At 41.1% G+C, this 17,364-nt stretch overlaps 1 protein-coding gene and 1 long non-coding RNA gene across 2 annotated transcripts; one reads left to right on the forward strand and one right to left on the reverse strand.

The window, feature by feature from the left end:
* The first annotated feature begins 1,042 nt into the window (after positions 1-1,042).
* LOC125022055 (protein HID1-like) lies at positions 1,043-17,167 on the forward strand. The gene is made up of 19 exons (XM_047608339.1): positions 1,043-1,204; positions 2,371-2,520; positions 3,998-4,168; positions 6,419-6,541; positions 8,445-8,548; positions 9,732-9,848; positions 10,429-10,660; positions 10,744-10,800; positions 10,875-11,015; positions 11,232-11,322; positions 11,400-11,551; positions 11,688-11,766; positions 11,867-12,031; positions 12,108-12,332; positions 13,185-13,312; positions 13,392-13,475; positions 13,563-13,654; positions 14,195-14,353; positions 14,460-17,167. Exons 1-19 carry the CDS (start codon positions 1,067-1,069, stop codon positions 14,521-14,523), a joined length of 2,472 nt encoding a protein of 823 aa, XP_047464295.1. The 5' UTR covers positions 1,043-1,066; the 3' UTR covers positions 14,524-17,167.
* On the reverse strand, positions 9,782-10,530 carry LOC125022056. Its single transcript, XR_007114409.1, has 3 exons — positions 10,407-10,530; positions 10,196-10,287; positions 9,782-9,830 (listed from the first exon to the last, which is right to left on the reverse strand). It is a non-coding gene; the product is annotated as an uncharacterized LOC125022056 (long non-coding RNA).
* Positions 17,168-17,364: the final 197 nt, after the last annotated feature.

Here is a 17,364-nt window from a genome sequence, read left to right on the forward strand (position 1 = left end):
GCTCACATGTTCCTTTTATATCACTATTAACTTTCTTTAACTTTTTTCTCTTTCTTTCCAAATGGGTGAATAATATTTACAGTCACTCTGTATATAATAACAATCAAAACTTCAAGAAGTAATTGATGGAAAATTTTTTATCTGTAAAAACAAACAAACGAACAAAATACATTTATATCTCTGTAAACAATGATAACGTGAAGGAGTAACCGGTTGGTCAAGGAGTCTTGACCAATATTTCCTTTTGTGCAGTGTGATGCATTCACCGGATGTCATTGTTGCGCCAAGAACAGTCAGAGCTCATTTATCCTGACTGTACCTGAAGCGTCCTCCATCCACTGTCCACCTCGTGCAGGTGATGATGATGATGATGATGATGCTATGATGACGTGTTTGTACGTGCGGCTGAATGTGTCTCACGTGTTTGAATAAAAAAAAAAAAAACCTGGATCAGGTGAACGACGTAACGAGCACAAAAGTAAATATGTACTTTAGGATCCCGGAAGTCAGGTTGTTTGGATCCTGGTCGGCTTGTGCTGCCTTCAGGCGCCGTTGGAATTCTTGTGGATAAAATTGCACACAAGCGGGGCTTATTTAGTTTTATTATTAGTTATATTCCTATTATCATTTCAGTGACACTTTAAAAAAAATGTTTTTAAAAAACGTGGTTTTAATACATCTCATATAATTATTATTACATGAGACATGACATGGGTTACTGGTAGAGGTATTATAATGAGTGTTTCAATTTATTGAATGTGTTTTCTTTTCTTTTGTACAAAAATCATTGCTTACGGTAACAGTTTTTGTATCACAAATGGAGTGTGTTTCTGTCTATCTTGTTTTCTTTCAGCTTCCTGCTGGTCCGGCACAAGTTCCTGTTAATTTTAGATTACTATATTGGCTACATATCATACCAACTATTTGTAGTGCAAGAGTGTAATGCATTCATTCATTGAACAACCCGCTGAATATCTTTTTAATAAAGCTCTTTGGCTGCAAGTAAAAGGTGCACCTGTTTGCCTTAATTATTCCGAACAGCGCCTGAACGCATCAGGAGCGGTGGATGAGGGAGGTTATCCTCCTTCCAACGCGGATCCAGGCTGGAGGAGGTCTGTGTCCAAGGGGTGAAAAAAAAATGGGAAACACCGACACCAAACTTCACTTCAGGAAAGCGGTGATCCAGCTGACAACAAGAACTCAGGTCGGTTTTTAGAGTCAAACTCTGCGGATGAAACAAAGAAACGTTCTTAGCTTTAAACGCAGCATGAAGAGATAAAGTTGGTTACCAGATGGTAGCATGTGGTGCAGCTCTGATCACACAAAGTGAACAGGAAACACTTAAAATCCACTAGAATCACTTTATCGATGACCACTTTCAAACAGCCTTGAAACATATTTATTTGAAATTTATTTTTTTGTGCATTTTTTAGGACTTTAGATACTGACTTTGGGTATTTATTTTGTGTGTGTGCTGCTTAAAATCTTCAGGTTAAATTTACATGCTTTAAATCTGATTCTTACATGTGGATGCTAAATGACACGTTGGCGATTAATCGATGTATCGAAAATTAATCACCTGCTTTTTCGGTAGTCATTATTTATTTATCTTTGCCAATCTTCAGTTTTTGTTTTTGTTTGTTTTTTTTTGACTGATTGATATTTTTAGTCTTAATGATAAACTGACCAATTAATCACTTACAAGTAGATCAATCAACATCTTGGTGTCATTCCCCAAAAAACATAAATGTTGACAATTTTAATCTAATTATAAACTTGAATTTATTCTGGTTTCTCACTGTGGATCAGGAAAAACAAGTTGTGTATAGCTATAACTTTATTTTCTTACAGTTTGAGACCAAACAATTTACTAATTATTTAACTAATTAATCAATAATTAGAACTGCTAGTTGCAGTGCTGATGTGGGTTGTAGTGTTTTAAATTAGTTTTCATGTTTAAGTTGGAGACATTTAAATGTATATTTTTTATGAGTTTCTTACATTTGGAGCCTAAACGATTGGTAAATTAATCGAGTAATCAGTTGATAGAAGATTAATGATTAATGATTCGAATAATCACTTAATCTTTTGACCAAGACCCCTTCCTGTTTCTTCACTGTTAAAGTAACCATCTTCTGTAACTTAAATGTGGAATGATAGTGTTTCACATGAACTTAAACAACAGATTTTCTTGTATTTAGAGCTGAAATGGTTAAATACTTAAAACTATTATGTGACTATAATGAACAGATGGATTTATATGTTTGTCAGACCAAACAAAGCATTTAAATATTTTTAAACTAATAAAGAAGTGCGTAAACTGACGTCAAAAACACACAACATACAGATGTTATTGTTGTGTCCTTTCAGCCCGTCGAAGCCTCAGACAACGCGTTCTGGGATCAGTTCTGGTCCGACTCCTCCACCACCGTCCAGGATGTGTTCGCTCTGGTGCCGGCAGCGGAGATCAGAGCCGTCAGAGAGGAGTCTCCATCAAACCTGGCGACCCTCTGCTACAAGGTAACGCCCGTTCACTGGGACTGACTGAAAATGAATCCAAGCAGGACTCGGTGTAGATTTGTTAGAGCTGAATCAGATTCAATGTCTGTGTCAGAACAAAAAGATTTGTTCAGTTGCATACTTTGACTTTAAAATTTAGGGTTGGATGGGACGCATCCACACAGACTACAGACTTGGAGAAGGGGAAACAAGAAGAGAGCTACTACTTTAATGTTTGAAGCTCTGCAGGAAGTCTTGTTTCCTGTGTTTGTTGCTGCAGGCAGTGAGTCTGACTTTTTAAAAGCAGCCTTTGTCCGTCCTGGAAACAGCCAGAGATAAAGGAATTCAGCTGTTTGTTGTTCTCACACTCTCAGCACGAAGGTTAAAGGTCATTTACATAAGGACAGAAGAGACAGCAGCAGCAACATCATATTGTCTGACCCGGGAACTCTTTCTAATGGTGAAAAACTGTGGACTGTGGATGAGCAGGAGCGATATTTAGGAGAACGTCTGTGTCCAGCAATGTCTGCCCCATATTTAGATTTGGTTTCCGTCAAAGTTTTACAGTTTTGCTCACATTGAGGTTTTTTTTTCTGTGTGTTTTAGTGAAGCTGACTCATTTATCGAAACCTGACCTTTTTGAGATGACTGTTTGTTGTTGATGGACAGAAAATGTAAAATGTTTAATCACAGCTTCACTTTTTGTTTGACTTTTGTCAGGGGGGAAAAAAAGACTCAGGGTGCTTTCTCACCTATTAATGTCCTGTCTGGTCATAAGAGCGGGAGGTCTTCCAAAGAAGCAGTTAGATTTACTGAAACCACCAAATGTAATTAGTCACTAATTCCCCCGAAGGCAAACCGCAAACATCCGCACGATGAAAAATGTTGAGCTAGATTCCAAATTGTCTTCAGTGTAGCATTAGGAAACTTACCAAATCCACAACGTGTGCAGACAAGCTTCAACAAATAGTGAGTGCACGTTTCTCTGAATCTTTATACGGGAGGTGCAAAGTTAGCATGACACACATACAACAGACACATTGAAGGGAAATCCAACAAATGATCTTATAATTAATTCACATTATCTGGAAGTATCCTTTAAAATGAGTAAAAGAAATGTGTACACTGGTGTGCTTCTGTGGCAGTTTCATAAATTCTTTTATAGCTTCCTCTGGTGGGTTTGACCACTAGAGGTGCTGTAGAGCAATATCCAAAAGGAGTATGCTCCTGCAGATCAATAAGCCTTGATTATAGTATTCTTGCTACTCTCTATAGAGTAATAAAATTGTAGCTGCAACAAATGTGCTCAAACAGCAGGAAATGCAACTATGGGTGATTGCAAAACATTTTTAGTATTTATGTGTAATTTTATAAACAAAACGATTGAAAATCTGCACATTCATAATAAATTAGATTCAGCAAAGATTTAATCTTGGAAGGAAAAGAATATAACGTGTCCGGTGGACATCGCAGATATTTAAATGATGTTTCTCCTCAGGCAGTGGAGAGGCTGGTCCAGTGCGCCGACTCCGGCTGCCCCTCAGATAGAGAGCGACAGATCGTGGTGAACTGCACCCGCCTCCTCACCCGCATTTTGCCCTACATCTTTGAGGACGCCGACTGGAGGGGGTTCTTTTGGTCCACCGTCCCCGGAGCCGGCAGATCAGGGGTACGAATCCAACCCAAATAGTTTGTGGCCACGTGAAGTGTGAAGGCTTATCGCTGCTCGCACCACTGGAGGTTACACAGTGTTTACGAAAGACTTCACAGTGAAGCTGGTGAAAGATGTTGCTCGCGGGAAGGGATGAATTCAGGAAGCAATAATTAATTCCACTTAAGCCAACGTCTTTTTTGCCATTCTTATTATCAAAATTACTGTTTTATTTGCAGGAAACAATTTACCGAAAAGAGTTGTTTTTAGTACAGAAGTCAATGAACCACTAGTTGGAAAAACTATTTATCTGTATAATTATGTCAGTCAGTCTTTGTCCCATCAATGGTTTAACCCGTTTCCCCTTTCTTTAATTTCTGTATACTTTATAATTTTCATGGCACGCTATTCATTGCTGCTGATTTTTGTAAGGTTACATTGACAATAAAAGGTACCACAAAGGTACCACAAATTAAAGGTATTACTACAACAAGCCATTTTTTTTTAAGTCAACCTACTTTATTAATTTGCAGACACTTCTGTCCTTTTGCCCCCTCCTCCCCACCTTATGTTTTGCTTTTATTGATCTTTGCATGAAACTGAACTTTCACTAAAACACTTTATAATAGAAAAGGGGCCAAGAAATTATCAAAATTGTCCTGTGAACCGATTCTCACAAGAAGGAGAAGGCTCCTATCTTTGTGTAGCCCGTTTGTGGAGTTTAATCTGTCAGCTCTGCAGATATCTGGGGACCTGAGGCCCTTTGATATTTTCAGCCATAATAATCTGCGCTGGTTAGAAGTGGTGAGGTCTGAGTGTAACATGAGACATGCTGTCGATGCTGTGGAGGTCTTTGACTAAAGCCAGCCCCCCCCCCCCCCCCGTTTCCCCTGACGACCACTAGGTCTCTGGTTACCTGGTCGGCAGGGGACCCAGGTCCAAACACTGCCCATATTGTATCTCACCCTCGTCCTGGCCAGCTGTTGAATTAAGGAGGGATTGAATGTCCCTTAATGAAACTGTGGGACTGAAGTGCAGAGCTGCAGCCGTTGCTGTTGATTCTGCAAGGAAATACTGTGGCTGATTCAATTTGAAGGCAAGAAACCTGTAAAACTGAGTGATATGAACTAAACTACAAGTTAAGGTGGTGACATAAACATAAGTATTTGCTGATTTGTCACATTAAATTCTATTTTTCCTAGGTCACGTACCATTGTATCATGTATTGCAGAGAGTCACATGAGAAAATCCAGTTAGCACAGCTTAGCAGGCTTAACTTAGCAGCTTAGCAGGAAATAAAGGAAATAATAAGGTTAGCCTATAAAATCCACTCTGTAACAGCTCTAACGCTCACATATTAACTAGATTTTCTTCAAACCTGACATGGTCTTACAGGTAGCTCTGTAAACTGTTCAATGGCAAAGAGCAGCAGTTCAAGTTCAAGTTGTGTCTCTCCCATAGACTGGAAAAAATTGGCCAAACTAATGATTATTATCGCGGGAATACGTGTGATACCATCTTACGAGTTTGGAGCTTTGGCTTCACTTTTGAGGAGCTGTCATGGTGTCTAGTTTTCCTACAGTCTATGGTCTCTCCATTTCTAGGGGTTAAGCCAAGCTAATGGTTAAAGGCTGTAGCTTCCTGTTTTGTATTTAACTTTGAGCTAAGAAAAGCTGAAGAAAAATCAAACTTAACTATATTTTTAATTTAGAGACTTGTGACATGTTGAATATTTTGAGTAGTAGTAGAGTAGTAGCTTGAATTAGCCTAAAATATTTTATTAACAGCTATTTTAGCCTAAAGAATATAACTAGCCACTATTTTAGCCCAAACAAGATACCATTAGCTGCTGATTTAGCCTGACCCAACTATTGCTCGCCAATACATTAGCCATGTGACAATGTGACTTTGACCTAAACTAGATAACATTAGCTGCCATTTTAGATTCATATTATTTGGCACTATCTTAAGTGCTATGTAAACTATGTAAACATTAGCTTCAATAGGATAAAATCAGTTGCTAATTTAGCCAAGCAAGATACTTTTACATCCTAAACCTCTTTGTACCAAAGTACCAGTTTTTGTAACATCCTAAATAGGATTATGTAAGATGAACCAGTATCACAGTATTTAGATCCTTTATGAGATGGGGGGGCAATGCCTTTAAATGCACTATTCAACAATACCTATTCTACAACACAAAACACTACATCAACAATCATACAACAGAAGTACCATGATACTGCAACCTGTCTATTTATCCTCCAGCGTTTGGACCAAGATGCTGACGATGATCAAGCTCGGCCACTGGCTGAGTCCCTGCTGCAGGCCATCGCTGACCTTCTCTTCTGTCCGGATTTCACTGTCCAGAGTCGCAAGAAAAGCAGCCAGGTGAGTCCACCTCCCACTATCCTTATATACAGAAGCTATTTAAGAAAACAGTGGGCAGATGTCGTTTGTTAAGCACTGGCTTAAATAGCCTCAATAGAACAACTCAAATAAGGGACAGCTACAGTATGTGCCAATAGATTCTTCTGTCATCTGTCTATTTGTTGGTGACAGCTGGTTGTTAGTGAATATTTGTATGTCCAAGTGAAACAATCGGAACATAATAAAATTGCTAATATATGGCTGGAGTTAGATCTTTCGCCGGCGTTAAGGTTTTCCCCCCATCATTGCTACAAGTTGTTTAATTTCATGAACAATACAAACCTCTTGTCTTGTCACTACTAACCTGTGTGTATAAACCTTGGTCTTGGCATAATGCTGCGCTGCTAAGAGCTAGATGCTAACGTTAGAACGTGCTGAATGATACATTCTGTTAAGCATTTGTAAAATTCGCTATGATCAATGTTTTAGCTTTGCAGGTAATTTAGTAATCAGCGCTAAAGACGAAGAACATATCTCTTCTGGATATTCAGTCATAGAAAAAGGAGTTGGAGAAATGTAAACATCGGTGTTAATTTAACAAAATTAATGACTTCATTAAAATTAAGCAATAAATTATTTTAACACCACCACCAAGCGTCCACCAAAGCTAATACTAAGCTAGGCTAACCACATCAAGACTGCAGCTTTGCACTTAACACAATGACATCAAACTTATTATTTCAGTCTTTGAATAACAAGAAATGATTTCCAAAATGTTGGGAGTTACTTCTTCAACAATCCTCCCTCAACAAGAAGACAAACAGAACAATCTTCAGTAGAGCGTTTACTTCGTTTTAGCTCTGACACCAAGACTTTGCTGCTCATATAAAGTCCCTGTTATTAAACCATGTGGCAGCCCCAGCTAGCTCAGTTATCTCCTTCACACAACCTTCTCAGGCGTTAGCTCGAGTTAATGAGTGACTTCCTGGCACGGAGAGGGAGGAGTGGCTGTGTTTGAACAGGGTAGACACTTCTTAACTGTGCTCAGCAAACACTTGCTGTGTTGACTGGGAGGTGATCTGTGCTACAGTCGGATCACTTTGAGCTGCCACCCGAGGAAATGTTAAAACTGGAAAATGTGGAAAATGGCCGGCAGCTGTCCTTTTGTTACCACCTACCTCTGTGACCAGTGAAGCATGTGAAACACATTACTGAAAGGAAGCTGAGCGTTATATTCAGCTTTCACTAACCAGACCAGAGTTTTTTTAATCTGGAGGTTAAACCAATGCGGATGAGCATTATATTTCTGTTTCATATGTTGGATTAGGTTCTTTACATCTACTGCCAGGGCCTGTGTGAACACCCACTGATTCCACACTACAATTATTTTAGACACTTCTCTCAATCCTCTAATGACGTGACCAGTTTAGAATAACCTTGAATACACATACGCCTTACTGGGTCCGGTTTAACCACCCATGAACTTTACTGAGCTGTGGCTTGGTGCCCTTTGCTGTCATCTTACTTTTGTAGGAACAATGGTAGCACCTTGTTCCATCTATTCATGAAGCTGTAGTTATCTGTGCTGAGGTGTCGCTTCCCGATATTGTCAGCGGAGTCCACTTGTTGAATCACATGGTGGAAGTAGGTGTGAACACAATCCCACTGTTAGAATTTAAGCTTAGATTCTTTTTTGTTTATCCTATGTCCCTTGTCCATGTATAAAATGTTAGGGTTAGATGCTAGGTTAGATTCTAAGACCTTGTTCAGACCTGGTTATCTGAATAGTGAAACAGACTATTTTCTCGATAACTTTATTTGCCTTATTTACCAGAGATTATGGTGCGTATGGAAACTTCACAATTATAAACTGAGTTTTGTTCATTAAAACTTAAATATCATCATTCTCTTGTCCCTGCTGCAGGATACAGAGGACATGCAATCCATAGACAGCTGTGAGTACATCTGGGAGGCCGGCGTGGGCTTCGCTCAGTCGCCTCCCCTCAACTACGTCCATGATCTGAACAGGTGAGACTGCGGCATGATCACAGATCTTTATTTGTGTGTTTGTGTTGGTGAAATTCTTGAAAGTGTAATTTCAGTCTGAACTGGTAGAACGGTTTTCCTGAACAGCACCATAGTTTGGCTACTTCACATGTTATGGCTCATGTTCTGTACGTTGATAGTTACTACTTGATGTCCGATAACATCGGCCAACCGATAATAACGGCCGATATTAGCCTACTTTTGTAATATCTGTTCATATCTTTATTGGTTTTACCACCGATAATGAAAACAGATAACATAATGCCCGGGTTGTGCTGCTGCATGCTCCTGCTGCTGTTGCTGCTTGTGGGGTCCTGAGACATTTACGGCGCGCGATTGATGACCTTATCAAACCGCAACCGGAGCCAAAACAACAACAGAGTGTAGCTACTGTGGCTAACAGGTTGCTTGCTACCTAAAATTAGTTTGGGCAAAAAAAAAAACTTTAGTAAAAAAAGTAATCAGTATACCATATCTGTTGATATCGGAATCGGAAATTAAGAATTTGGACAATATCGGATATCTGCAAAAAGTCAATATCGAACATCCCTAATAGTTACCTTCATTAGTTTCCACCTGGGTTTTTTAGCATCGTTTCATTCCCTGATTGTGTATCATCCTGTGTGAAACCTCACAGAAAAAGAGGTTATAAACCCTGTAGTGGTTTACCCTTTTAAATATAAGTAAAATTAATAAATACAATGTCCTTAACTGACTCAAAGTTTGTAACGTTATGCTTTTGTCTGTTCAGACCTTGTATTAACATCTGTTCTGGGCAATCCAGTGTGAACCAGGACACACTGAAGATACATTTGAGTGACCTGCTCTCAGACCACACGTGAAGGTGGTCTAGGACACATTCTGAACACACAATGAGTCCTGGGTCACATTAAAGACCACCTACTCAATAGGGGGGATCTTTGTATTCGCTCATTCTGAAAAAAACCCACAGCGGCTATTATAAGCAATCAACGGAGAAAACAAAAGTACCGCATAAGATGATAAAATGTCAACTGGTGGTGGCCAGATGGTTTTGTGTACAGACTATTTCTGGAACTGTCCCAGGAAATGTCTTTAAAATGGGCTATGACCTGGTTAGACCATACAGATTCAGAGGTTACGGCGCTTTCACATCGTCTCTGGTTGTTTTGTTGTGTGTTTTTAGGACGGAGCTGCTGAAGCTGCTACTCACTTGCTTCTCTGAAGCCATGTACCTTTCTCCTTCCTCTGAAAGCAAAATCCTCAATCCCTGGGTCTCCTTCTTCTGCTCCTCAGAAAACAGGTAACTTAGTCACATGAAGTTCAAATACTCAAACACTTGCAATCAAAAGAAGTTTATACTCTACAACAATTAAGAAGGAAGCTGCACTGTACTTGGTCAGATGGGTACTTTCAATGAATTGAATAGTCCTCCAACCAGTAAGGGCCATTTGTTGTAAACAAATTGACCTCTGTGACAGGTTCCTGTTACTCTTTTGTGTATCACCACATTAAAACCCGCCTGTTTTTTAGGTTTAGGTTGCCAGTTTATGACAGGGCAAAACAGAGAAACACCCATTCACACTCCAGAAAGAAATAAAGTCACCAATTTAAGCAGGAGAAAGTCGGAGGGCTAGGAGGAAAACCTACCCCTTTCTGTGACAGCCAGGTTAGCATAGCCTTTCTTTTATAGACTATAAAAGCAACAAGGGCCTATTGGCTGTTTTCACCTCCTCATTTCCCTACAAAACCACACAGGTGAACAGTTTAGCTTACAATCAAGGTGGAGTATTTCCTGCTTATATGTTAATAGTTAGCATGTAGCTGCCAGCACTGCTACAACCACACAGCTCCGACTGACCTCCACCTGGTCCTTCACCCAGACATGCCCTGCCTCTGTTCACCTCCCTGCTCAACGTGGTGTGCGCCTACGACCCCGTGGGCTACGGCATCCCCTACAACCACCTACTGTTCTCCGACTACCGGGAGCAGCTGGTGGAGCAGGCGGCCCAGATCCTTATCGTCACCTTGGAGCACGAGGGAGGGTCGGCCGCCAGCGCCGCCCTCCAGGCCCTGGACGCCTCTGCATGCCCCTCATCTGAGGAGGAACAAGAGGTATTTAAGGCAGAAAATGAACGAATCAATTATTTAATTTCAAATGTACAATAACGAAATTTTAAATGTTCCTTTTTCTTCAGCCTGCTCGACCTGATAACCTATTTGTGAATTATCTTTCGAGGATACACCGAGAAGAGGTACTGAGAAATAGCAGTCGTGTAGCCGTGGATAGGATGATGACATGTTTAAGTGGTGTCTCTCTGGTCACCAGGACTTGAGCTTCATCCTTAGAGGGCTGGCTCGGCTGCTCAACAACCCCCTCGCCCAGACTTACCTGCCCCGATCCGCCAAGAAGATCCAGTTCCACCAGGAGCTGCTGATCCTCTTCTGGAAGTTCTGCGACTTGAACAAGGTGAGGGCTTTGTACCAGTTCCCAATGGAGAGACTCCAGACCAACTTTACTCCACAAAATATTCATAGTGTGGGATTTTAAAATACACAGTAAATACAGTTTTTTTTTTTTTTAATGAAAAATCAAAACAACAGCTAATCTAGGTCTTTACGTGAAAGAGTTAAATAGGGCAGAAGACTTAAAGCTTCATCTCACCGACTTGTTTATGCGTTTTAGAAATTCCTGTTCTTTGTGCTGAAGAGCAGCGATGTGTTGGACATGCTGGTTCCCATCCTCTTCTACCTAAACGATGCCAGAGCAGATCAGTGTGAGTCATTAATGGCTTGTGTGTGCTTATTCAGAGAAAACGGATGATTACTGAAAACACTGTGCTCTGATCTGCAGCCCGCGTGGGCCTCATGCACATCGCCGTGTTCATCCTGCTGCTGTTGAGTGGAGAGAGAAACTTCGGCGTCCGTCTGAACAAGCCATTCACTCTTCACGTCCCCATGGACATCTCGGTCTTCACAGGAACCCATGCTGACCTGCTCGTAGTGGTGAGACACTTCTACAAATCAGAGCTCTCTGTGACTGTATTTCAGTTACAATAGTATTTTAAGCATTCCCCTACTGTAAATCAATACTCAACAGCAGCCTTAACTATAGTTATTCCCTTTATTTCCTCATGCTTAGATCTTCCACAAAATCATCACCAGTGGACACCAGCGTCTCCAGCCTCTGTTTGACTGTCTGCTCACTATAATAGTCAACAGTGAGTGTCATAGTTAGTTGAAGTGCTGCCCCCCGGTGGAGGAGCGAAAGAGCTGCAGAGCCTCCTTAGGATTCTGGTTTGACTTTTTGTGCCTCCACAGTTTCACCTTACCTGAAGAGCCTGTCCATGGTCGCGGCCAACAAGCTGCTCCACCTGCTGGAAGTGTTCTCCACACCCTGGTTTCTCTTCTGCGCCCCACAGAACCACCACCTTGTCTTCTTCCTGCTGGAGGTCTTCAACAACATCATCCAGTATCAGTTTGATGGTGAGAAGATGTAAACTCAATGATATACCACTTTGCAGGCCACTATGGAGTGAAAACCTGAACCAGTTCCTCACAGGTAACTGCAACCTGGTGTACACCATCATCCGCAAGCGAAATGTCTTCCACCACCTGGCCAACCTGCTGTCGGACATGGCGTCTATTCAGAAGGCCCTGCAGAAGAAGAGGAAGAAGTCTGGGGTCTCCAGGACTGACTCTACCGAGAACGAGTTCATGCAGGGCTCCAGGCCTGCAGTACCCGCTGAGCCCGGCACACTGAAAACCAGCTTAGAGGCCACTCCAGGTATGAAGTCAGCAAAGTTTTCGTGATACTTTAGAGGAAAACTGTAGAGGCCGTTTCAAATATGAATCAAAACCCTGTTCATAACTGGAAGTTGACTCATCTAATTTGCCAGCATTTGTGTCCAGCAGCTGAAGATAATATCTCAGGATCAAGTAACAAGAAGAAACTATCTATAAAAATAATAAATAAATAAAAAAGTAAAATAATGAGACAAGAAATGACCAAAAAGACACAAAGTGGCCCTAAAAAGATGCCGAACGACCCCAAAGAGAGACGCAAAACAACAATAAAAGCATAGATACTGTGAAAAGAGACCAAGTGGCCATAACTGGGGGCAAAAAGACCAGAATGAGAAAACAACTACAAACATACACAGAGAGACTACAATGAGACAAAATGAGACACAAAAAAAGAGTTCAGCTTTGATGACCGGCCTTTGTTTGGCCAGGGATTTAACCCCCATCTCTGAGATTAGCGGACAACCTGCTCTACCACCTGACCAACAGCCACCCTAAACAACAACAGAGTTAACAGATGACCATAGAGAAACTTGGCAGCTTGTTCCAAAACATGTATCATCTCCCCAAGTCGTGACGGACACGAAACAAACAGCAGGAGGAGCTGTTTGTTCACATACAAAGAAACTGAGATTAGATCATAAGCGGTGGCTGGGGACACACGTGGAGACGAGTTTTAACACCTGGTGTTACCACAGATTCAGTCTTCATGCTATCTGGCTGTAGCTTCATATCCAATATTCACACAGGAAAATGTCAAACCTACAAAAATTGAGTCATAGTTTGTCCCAAAACCATAATTATACCTCAGGACAGGTCGTGCTGTCTGTTGCAGGAATCGATAAGATAACAGAGAAGTCTCGTGTGAGTGAAGATGGGACGTTGGTTGTTGTGCCGCATTCAGACTCTCCTCAGACAGCTGCCGCTAGCGACACTGAGTCCAACTCAGAAAAAGACCATGAGGTACACCTGGTAACTCATCACTCTCACTCTGTGTTTGAGAGTTCCTTCCTGCAGCTCAGGTGTTTTATTCTGTTGTCAGTCCTACAACGCAGAGTCGGAAGCGACCAGGAGTCGACTGTCAAGTATCTCGTCAATGGCGACCTGGACCGCTAATCCAGACTGGGTAGGAAATGTCCCCCCTGCTTCGTATTTACGTTCTGTGTGGATGTTTCTTTCATGACGTGGTTCTTTATCGTCTGCCTGTTCTCAGGTGTTGTCGTGGAAGTCCAAACTTCCTCTGCAGACAATCATGAGGCTGCTGCAAGTTTTGGTCCCTCAGGTGGAGAAGATCTGCATCGACAAGTAAGAGGCCACTTCTAAAATAAAAGACAACCGCAATTATTGATTCTGTTTCTTTACGTATGAATTGTACCACACTAAACAAAAGTCATAATTGAATTAATAACAGATTGTTTCAGATTCAGGCTATTTGTGCTCAGAGTTGTTGGATTTAGATCACTAGGATTCACATGATTTCCGAATATTTCAATTCATGCTATTTCAAATTCATATACCTAAGATTTAGGTTGCAAATATTTTGGTTCAAGATATTTTAATTCAGATTCCTTAGTATGGATTATTTGTATTCAGAATACTCAGATTCAGTTTAATTGATTGAGGTTAACCGGATTCAGACTATTTAGATTCAGATAACTTTACTTTCCGTTTTGAATTTTTATGACTTGTATTCACTTTACTTGATTCTGATTATTTGGATTCATTTTAGTGCATTCAGTTTATTTCAAATTCTTGTCACTTGGATCAGATTAGTTGGACTCAGGTTTCATGGATTTAGATCATTGGCATCCAAATCACTTATATTACATTGCATTCAATTTTCAGGGGGTTGACAGACGAGTCAGAAATCCTGAAGTTCCTTCAGCACGGCACGCTCGTCGGCCTCCTGCCCGTCCCTCACCCCATCCTCATCAGGAAGTACCAAGCCAACGCCGGCACGGCTGCGTGGTTCCGCACATACATGTGGGGAGTCATATACTTACGGTAAAAAAAAAAAAAAACATGTAAAAACTACATATTTCAGTCTTAATCTTTTGGCTCTGACTCTTAATGTTGACTTGTTTTTCCTCTTTGACTCATGTTGCCACAGCAACCTGGATCCTCCCATCTGGTACGACACCGACATAAGGCTGTTTGAGATCCAGAGGATTTAACAAGATCTAAAGGTTTAATTAGAATTCAGTGGAACATCTCTTTCTTCCTAAATACTTAGATTAAATGTTCTTAATTTAATATATTACCTGTATCATGGACAGTTGAAGGTCATTAAATCTGATCGACTCTGATGTCAGTTATGTTGCCATGTCTTTCCTTTTTATACAGAGTATGTCAAACTCTTTGTCACGTGCAGTAAACAGTCCAGGCTCTGTGCTTCAGCATTCTGAAACAACAAAATGGATTCTGCATCAAAGAGATTAGCTTTACTTAGAGAACCTGTAAAATTATAAATAAAGACCTGTGTGGTAGATAAAGGTAGGACTGGGCTGCATATGGATATACTGGTGAAGACACAAAATGAAGACAACTAAACACAAAATCTCTAGAAACATCATCGTAGACACAAACAGCAACTAGGAAGGAACACACAGGAAACAACTACAGTAGACACCAAATCACTTAAGAGACATGAAATGACTACACAAAGACAAAAAAAATGACAAGAAATACACATAACTTGAATTATGCTGAGGCGTTAACTGCACTACTTTATTAAGACCTCTCCTGACAAGTATCTAAATACATTTCCCGTTGTGATATTGAATATACTTGCGACTGCATTTTCTCATTTGAAACTAACTTCATCAAAACCCCCAGCAAGACCTTTGTATTATTTGTCAGCAATCGCTGCACATTTGCTTTTTCCTCCACCTGCTGACGACTAAAACATCTGTTTGCTCAGTCGTCACGCAGGGTTTTGCGGAAGTGTTTCCTGGACACCCTAAATGCAAATTCTGACTATCTTTGCATAACTTAAATAAATTCATCATTTCAGTGTTTACTCAGTTCAGGGTTGGAGTTTGTGGTAAACAGAACCATCGTCATCTCTTCTCTTCAGCCATGCAGGATGAATTCTAAGTGGTCACAGATCAACATTGCCTCCAGAGGATAGATATCTCTTTTGGTGTTCTCCTGACTGAGGTCGTTTACCATTCATAATCAGTGAAATACGGAAAGTTGAGAGTAGAGAAAAAAAAATCTAAGTGGTATCGAGTTGAACTAATTTCTACTCGGTGGCAACAACCGGTGGGATGCAGATGATTGCCATGTTACCGCAGCGATTCACAGTCAAAGACTTCAGTTCCTACCACCAGTTTCAATCGCCTAATCATGGGCGTGGTGACATTTTTTTATGTTCCACTTGTTCAATAAGCATTTAGGCAGGTTAATGTGCCAGACCATAGATGGAAAGTCAACAAGCAACCAGTTGCAGGATAGCAGTGAGTGGCCAGCGGTTGGTTTCACATGCGAACAAGGGTTCAGATTCCAGTCATGTTTCGATTTAAGTCCTATTTCAACAACTTCTGGATGGTCTGCCAATACAGAGCTAGTCCTGTAACCTAGAGGATGCATCCTACTGACTCAGGTGATCTAAACTCAGTGGTTTACAGCTGAAATGTGCGTGATGGTTTGGGGCAAAATTTGTTTATCATCCTGTCGGATGAAAGAAAGAGGCCATAAGATTAAGAACTACCCGATGGATTCTCATAACATTTGGTGCAGATGATCATGGTCCCCTAAAGACTAAAGAGTTCTATTAGCTGTCGTGATTGTCTGAGTTTTGATTTAATTTTTGTGCAAATTACCAATGTTAGATTGCTGATGAATTGAACTAAGATGGTAAACTGCTCCCGAGAGACAAAACACTGGTTTGTATATTTAATGTCTCGCTGTGATGTTTTGAGAATCCCCTGTGCTCTGTGGGTCTGCTCTTTTCCATACATGATAGGATTTGCAAAGCTACCACTGTCAACAAGACGTGACCATGATGGATACGCCATATAAATGCAGACCTGTGCAGCACTGCCCACAGATGTTGGACACTTTTGTCAAGGCATCACTATATAGCACCACCTCAACATCCATCCCTCAACACAACGTGTCTGGACATTGTGGAAAATTTCTTCATACCTGTTGCCTTCGTGTCTCTCAGGTTTCTTTCCGCAACTCTGCTCAGTAATGTTGCTTGAGGCATATGTTCGTTTCAACAACTCTGCCACATCTGGATATGGAGGAGGCTGGGAGTTTGATGGGTGTGAGGGTATGAAAGCAGGCACACGTATTTGGAGTTTTTTTTCAATGCTGTGTGCTTGTGTTGGTTTGCCTGCCTCCGTTGCCATCCTCTGGGACATGTTTAAGACGCACAGGGGTGGCGCCCACTTCACGCCGAATGATTTTTTCATACTGAACCTCTCCATCATGGATTCTGTCTTCTTGGCCTCCATTCCATTTGGACTATTGAATATGTACATATGGAAGTGTAAGGCATTATCGGCGACTTGGAACAGTATTTATGCCATGAACTCGTGTGGGAGACCCCTCCTGATGGCTTGCATCTGTCTTGACTGTTACCTGGCTGTGGTTTATCCAATCACTTACCGTAAGAGGACGAGTCTGGCACCGAGAGTTGCGATGGCTAGCTTTGTTTGGATTGTAACAGTCGGCCATGGGATTGTGTACTTTGTAAACAACGGCTTGTACTTCACCATGTTTCCCATTGTGACATTTGTAATTGCTATTGTAATAATCGTATTCTGTGATTGTTTCATTGTCTTAACACTGACCAAGTCCGGCCCTGGCGGAAAAAGTATTCACCCCCAGAAGCAAAGAGCCCTTCAGACCCTCATCTACAGCCTGGCTATGGCAATCATCTCTTACCTCCCTCCGGTGTTTCTTTATACAATCGGGCGGAGTCTGATCAGCAGTGTTTTCGTCTTCGTATGTACTATTGTCTTTCCAGTTACTATTACTTCCACTTCCGGTTCCGCCGTCATGCC

This window comes from Mugil cephalus, chromosome 16 (genome assembly GCF_022458985.1).
Source record: "Mugil cephalus isolate CIBA_MC_2020 chromosome 16, CIBA_Mcephalus_1.1, whole genome shotgun sequence".
Classification (NCBI taxonomy): domain Eukaryota; kingdom Metazoa; phylum Chordata; class Actinopteri; order Mugiliformes; family Mugilidae; genus Mugil; species Mugil cephalus.